Source organism: Myotis brandtii, unplaced genomic scaffold (genome assembly GCF_000412655.1).
Source record: "Myotis brandtii unplaced genomic scaffold, ASM41265v1 scaffold653, whole genome shotgun sequence".
Classification (NCBI taxonomy): domain Eukaryota; kingdom Metazoa; phylum Chordata; class Mammalia; order Chiroptera; family Vespertilionidae; genus Myotis; species Myotis brandtii.
Genome location: NW_005370535.1, coordinates 674,978 through 681,149, shown reverse-complemented (window position 1 = coordinate 681,149; position 6,172 = coordinate 674,978). Strand labels below are relative to the sequence as shown.

At 59.2% G+C, this 6,172-nt stretch overlaps 1 protein-coding gene across 1 annotated transcript in view; it reads right to left on the bottom strand.

Moving 5' to 3' along the window:
- Positions 1–6,172, bottom strand: part of NPEPL1 (aminopeptidase-like 1) — a 48,222-nt gene that overhangs the window by 23,720 nt on the left and 18,330 nt on the right. The window contains exons 5-8 of the mRNA XM_014528804.1: positions 5,657–5,842; positions 5,092–5,262; positions 2,100–2,189; positions 1,548–1,629 (exon numbers count right to left, since the gene is read on the bottom strand). Coding sequence (XP_014384290.1) covers positions 1,548–1,629; positions 2,100–2,189; positions 5,092–5,262; positions 5,657–5,842 — 529 coding nt within the window. The remainder of the gene's footprint in view (positions 1–1,547; positions 1,630–2,099; positions 2,190–5,091; positions 5,263–5,656; positions 5,843–6,172) is intronic.

The following is a 6,172-nucleotide window of genomic DNA, read 5'->3' as shown; positions in this document are numbered from 1 at the left end:
AAATATCAGTTCCCCCACAGGAAGTATCCTCAGGCTTTGGGGTATTGCTCCTGGAGAGCTGTGCTGTCCACGCTGAGCTCCCTGCCCCCTTTCCTGCCCCTGGCCAGCGGGGGATGAGGAATGCAAATTAGTTCCAAAGCTCTGGACTGCAAACAAATTCTATGCGAAGCATTGTTAGGCAAGAAAACCCGCTGAGAAAAAAATATTGTATCGTTCCCAGAAAGAAATGAACAGGATTGCAGAATGAAATGATTTTTGGACAATGCCTCAAGGTTGCTCCAGCCCACGCTTGCTCTCCCTTCCCTGAACCCTCCATGCACTCAGCACACCGCACCACCCTTTCCAAGCTCACTCCAACTCCTGCCTCACTGTTCAGTTTATGCCCCATCTGCTCCAGAAAATCATGCCTGCCGTGGGCAGAGTCCATGCCTTGGGGCCCCAAGTAACTGAACTGAAGGATCACAGCAACCAGGACAAGAGCCAATAATGGCTGCCTGACAAACTCCTACTCACTCTGCAAGACCCACTGCAAAGGAACCCTCCTCTGTGAAGCTTTCCCCTATGGGAGTGGCCTCTCCCTCCACTTGTAATTGGCACCTCTAAGATGACCTCCTCCCTAAGTGTGGGCAAGATCCTGTGTCTCACTTCTTCTTGGAGGTGATGCTGAGACACCACCTCCGAGATTAGGTTACAAAGAGACCTTGCCCTGAGGGAAGAAGCTACTGCGCTGTGCCTCTTGAGGAGAGGGCATGGAAAGGAGCAGCCAGGGAGCCCGAGGCCTGCTGGCAGAGCCATGAGTGTGCCTTGCTGGGAGCACAAGCCCAGCCCCAGTCAAGCTTTCAAATGACAGCTGCCCCAGTCCATACCTTGGTGGCAGCCTGGGAGAGACCCTGGCCCGATTCTCTCCTGCCCCCCGTCCCCCCCAGAGCTGTGAGACATGCAGCATCCCTTTCTCCACTACCTTCTGGGGTAATCTGTCCTGGGAACATGGAGAGCAAATAGTGAGCCTCCCCCAGCCAGTCTGAAAGCACCGTGTCCTGGTCATCACTGCACCGCCAGGGCCGGGCAGCGGGAGAGGGTGGGCCTAGTCATCAGGGAAGTCTCTCTGAGGAGGTGGCTTTGAGCTGAGGTGTGCAGGCTAGGGCAGTCCTGCCCTGAGAGCGTCTTGGGAAAACATATCCTAGATACAGGAGTCGGTAGTACAAGGCCCTGGTGTGGACGTGACTGTGTGTATTCGAGGAACAGAAAGGCCCTGATGAGCTGGCCCAAGGACCAGGACAGTAACACGTGAGGAGGCTGGAGAGGGAGCAGGCGGGGGAGGCCTTGGACCCTACGGCTTCCAGAATCTGAATCAGAACCTGAACCACTGCCTCCTTCTCCCCAGTGACAGTCTGCTTCCCAGGGTCTGGTCTTGGGGTTGGACACAGGCCGGTTTCTTTCAGGGTGAAGCTCGGGACGACACACCACGTGCCCACTGCCACTCTGCCAGCCAAGTGCCCCGGAGCACTCCCCGAGGTCCAGTCCGGCAAGGACCAGCCCCCACCCACCTCCAAACCCTCTGGTCTTCAGCTCCTCGTCCCGGATGATGGTTGGGGCGATCCCCAGATCTTTTCCAACTTTCTTAATCTCCTGGATATGTTCGTGGAAAAAGCAACAACACAAAGACACGTGAAGACAGCTTAACTCAAGGCGAGGCCGAGGCTTTGGGCCAAGGACTAGCTGATGGCTGCCCGGTGGGGGAGGAACCAGGCTTGGAGGCCAGCGGCTCTGAGTCTCTTGCTTTGAGTGTGATTAAACCCAGGAGAGAAGGCTGGCCCTCCAAACTCTGCAATTTCCTGTAGCTCCTGGCTGGAGTCCTGCAGAGGGGCCTTCGAAAGAGGCTCTGTCCCCCTACCCCCTCGGCTGAGGCTGCTGGCCCCTGAGAGCTGGGTGGACAGTAGGTCTTTGTCTGCAGCAGCCCCAGGCTTCCCCAGGCAAAGAACAGAGACTATGAACACTGTCCCTCTCTGGCCCCCAGCTTTCCTGTGACCCTCCCTGTGGTCTACCGATACCCACCCCATCCCGGTCCCACCCCTGGCCTGACCCCTAGGGCCACGCACCTCAAGGAAGGTGTCTGTGTTCATCTCATTGCAGGGTGTGTCCACAATGCGGGCTGCCAGCCGTACGCCGTCCGTGGCATTGGTCAAGCACTAGAAAGAAATAGAGGCTGTCACCAGGGCCTTGAGACCAGGTGGAGGGGGGCTGTCCCTCCTGTCCATTCCCCTGGTGACTGGAAGGTGTCAGAGGCATTCGTCACCTGGGGGAGGTGGCGGGGCTGCTGACAAAACAGCAGGGGCAGGTGGAGGGGAAAGCAAGAGTCAAGCTGCCTGCTCTCACCCCCCAGCTCCTGACCCACCCAGCGATCTACAGAATGCCAGTGACCCTTCCGCCTGGCTAGGGTCCGGCCTGGCATTGTAGGGGCCTGCCTTCTTCCCAAGCCTCCTCGCCTGCTACTGCACTCCACACGGTGGCAGGTGACCCTTGTGCTTGGCCTGCAACGTGTCCTGGGCATTCCCACCTGTGGCCTCTGCCAATCCCCACACCCTCTCTCAGGAGGTGCTGACCTCTATTACGAACATGTCTGAGCCCCTCAGATGCACTGTGGAAGCCTCAACCCCCACTGGGATGGGATTAGGAGGCCTCTGGGGGGTCAACAGCGTGGGCCCCCTTGATGGGATTAGTGTCTCTACAAGCACATTCTCTGCCCTGTAAGGCACAACGAGGAGGTGGCCGTCTGAAAGCCAGGGAGGGAGCCCTCAGCAGAACCCACCCTGATCTCCGACTTCCAGCTCCAGAACTGTGAGAGGTAGATGCGTTGGTTAAGCTGCCTCGTCTGGGGTATTTTCTCATGGCAGTCTGAGCTGACCAATACACCCTCCCTTCTCTTCTCTTGAAGACCCCAGCCATCCTTAGGCACTGCTCAGAGGCCACACCCCCAGAAGCTCCTCTGGATCTTTCCAGAGTAAAAGCACTCCCCGCTGGCCCTCGGGGAGGCGTTTTTCTGACGTGAGCCCCTTGTGAGTGTGTTGCAGACCCAAGCCCACCCTTGTTTTCCTGGTCACCTGATGCCATTCTGCTCTGAGACAGAAGCGAGGGAAGAAACAGGCAGACCTGCCTTGTGCAGCCCATCCTCCACCCAGCACCCCAAGCCGGCCACCACAGGCACGTCAGGCAGGGGCGCACCCGTGCCTACAGACTCGTCCCAGACACTGGCTGCCCCACCCCCACCCCGCCCCGGCCCGGCCTTTCTGCTGAGAACTCCCATCTCACTTTTGCTTCTGCCCTGACCTGGAAGTTTTCTGCCTTCTCTCCTTTGTCTCTGCCCCAGTCCATCCCCCCAACCACCCCCAAGCTTCAGACAGGCGGCAATATTAAAAGAGAAAAGCTGTGCAGGTTTAGCGGGGGTGCAGACAGCACTGAGTTCATCTGCGGCTTTCTGGCCCCATGGTGTCAGGGCGGGCAGGCTCAGGGACAGCGCCAGCCCGCCACCTCCCAGGCCCTGTCCAATTGCTGCGCGAGCTCTGCCTGTTCTGAGGTAATTAAACCCCAAAGCCTAAAAGGCAGAGATACAGGACTTGACAGCTCAGATATGAGATGTGCCTGTGGGGTCCCGGTGACTGTCAGCGGGCTCTCCCCAGGGGAGGACCAGGTCCCCACCTGTGGGCGTCACACACACAAATCCATTGCTCATCTCTGACGCAGCCTGTGGCCGCTGTCTGGGAAGTGCGTCAATGCCCTGAGACTGGTCTCGAAGGAGGCCAGGTGGCTGCCTCACAGACCTCTGGTGAGCAAGCTCTCCCACGCAGCTGGCGCGGGTTCGAGGGCAGAAAACACACAGAGCCATGTGGACCTGGGTAGAGTGTGTACCTCATCACTTCACCACACACACAGGATCATTCATTCATTTACTCATTCCATCCATGCTTATTCGAGCACCTACTGTGTGCCACACTGGATTTAGAATCCAAAGATGTCCAAGAGACTCAAGTCCAGCAGAGACCACAGCATGCCATTCCATTCAAGGCTACAGTGACCTGAAGGAGACCAGGATGTGGACGGGGGCTGAAGAGGTCCCCACAGTGAGGACAAGGCCATATGGGATATCAGCACCTCCTGTGCTCACAATTATAGACAGACAGCGGCTGCAATTAAAAACTCACTCTACCCCTTGCTGGAGTGGCCCCAGAAAGTCACTTCATGTCGCTGAGCCTCAGTTTGCTCAGCTCTATAACGGTAATAACAACAGGACCCACCTCACAGGGCTGTTGTGACAATTCAGTGATCTGACCCGTGAGTGTGCACACATCGGCTGAGAGCAGGGCCTGGTACCTGACAAGCACTTGGAAGACACTGGTGCGCGTGTGTAAGGCAATGGGGAGGGACCTGGGGGCAGCAGGACCAGTTAAGGGACCACTGCAGTGGTCCAGGAGAACAGGAGGTGTGGGTGGGACACCCCGAGGCAGTGGGCAGTTGAGCCAAGTCCTGGGAAAATCATGCGTCAGATCAGGCCTCTGCCCTCCAGGAGCTCCGGAGCGACAGTGACCGCTTTCCCGATACAGAAGGGTGAGATGGGGAAAGGACAGCGCAGGTGTGGCTGCCGGAATGGGACTGGAGGTGGGGAGGGCAACAGCTCATCGGTGGGATCTGAGATGGTCACACCACAGGGGAGGGAAGCTGACACTCAATCCATACAAGGACTTGTGAGTTGGAAATCACTTCCGGCCTGGCCTTGCTCACAAAGGGTTGTCCTGAGGTTCCGGCGAAATAACATATGGGAAAGTCTGCCGTAAAGGGTATGTGACATGTACGTGCACAGGACGACTAGCATTCGAACATGAAAGAGCCGGCACTGCTTAGGTGCTCCATAAACACTAGGGGCACAAACCCGCATCCTGAAAACAGACCACCCTGAGGGAGAGGGAGCCCGCAGCGCTAGCAAAGGCCTCCTCAGCAAGGACAGCAGCCCAACCGTCCTCCCCAAGAAGGGAGAGAGCACTCCCCAGACTTCCCTCCCAGCGGCCCAGAGACTCCGCTGAACATCCAGACACCCACTTGCAAAGTGGACACTTCTACTGGCCCATTGTCTTGTCCCACCAGGAAAAACTCCACTGTGACCGTCTTCTTCTCTGTGCGTCTGGAAGCACCTGAGCGGTGGGTGAACAGCGGGAAGGCTCGGGCCAGGGCACAGGCAGAGGCGAAGGCATCAGCCCGCTCGCAGACCATCTGCAGCACAGAGAGGAGAGCGGTGATGAGGGCGGGCAGGCGGGCGGGCGGGGCAGGACACGGCCCCCAGGGAGCTGCAGTCAGGGGTGCTAGGGCTCAGAGGCCACCCTGCACACAATGTGCACACAGGAGGCCCAACCAGCCTTCACCCCGGGGCCTTCCCCGGAACCACTGTCTCACAACCTGACAGTAGACCCGAGTCTGGATCTGAGTCTCAGATGTGCCTACAGAACTGTTCTGGGGGAAATGGCTTCTCTCTGCCCCGAGCTTCCCAGTGTGTTAAAGGTGGGGTGACCGTGCCCGGTGGCGGCAGCTCTGAGCTCTGGGCCATGCTGCAGCGGGCTGGGCTCGGAGGCAGCCCTGCAGGCAGGAGCCCTCCTCTCGGACCACTCACCACGATGCACCGGTGCGTTCCTGGCGGCAGGCAAGTCCGCACAAGCCTGGTGATGAAGTGCGCTGCGGAGGGGCTGTTGTGCCGGCTCACCCGCGAGGGCAGCGCGGCCACGGTGGCGCAGTTCAGGTAGAGGGGGCAGCTGTCCGTGGGGTTGGGGTTGAGCGTGCTTAGAGCAGCCTGCCACAGCTGGGAGGGAGGGAGAGAGAGAGACAGAGCGAGATCAGACTCCGCCCGAAGGTGACCCCGGGCTGGGCGGGCATCACTAGCCGGCCGAGTGCAGCACCGAGCGGAGTGTGCACCGCGCTCGCGGTGTGTGTGCTGGCACCAGGCGCTTTGTGGGGCTGAGCAGTGCAGTGGGCAGTTGCCAACAAGGCCAGTCGGGGGGCTGCGTTACTTCGAACGCAGGAAACGCACGCTGGGGGGACCCAGCCAGGTGCCCCTGGAAGTGGGGACGAGTGGGCACTGCCACGGGGCCTGGAAGGAGGCCGTTCCTTGGAGGAGGCCCGGTGCGCGCGA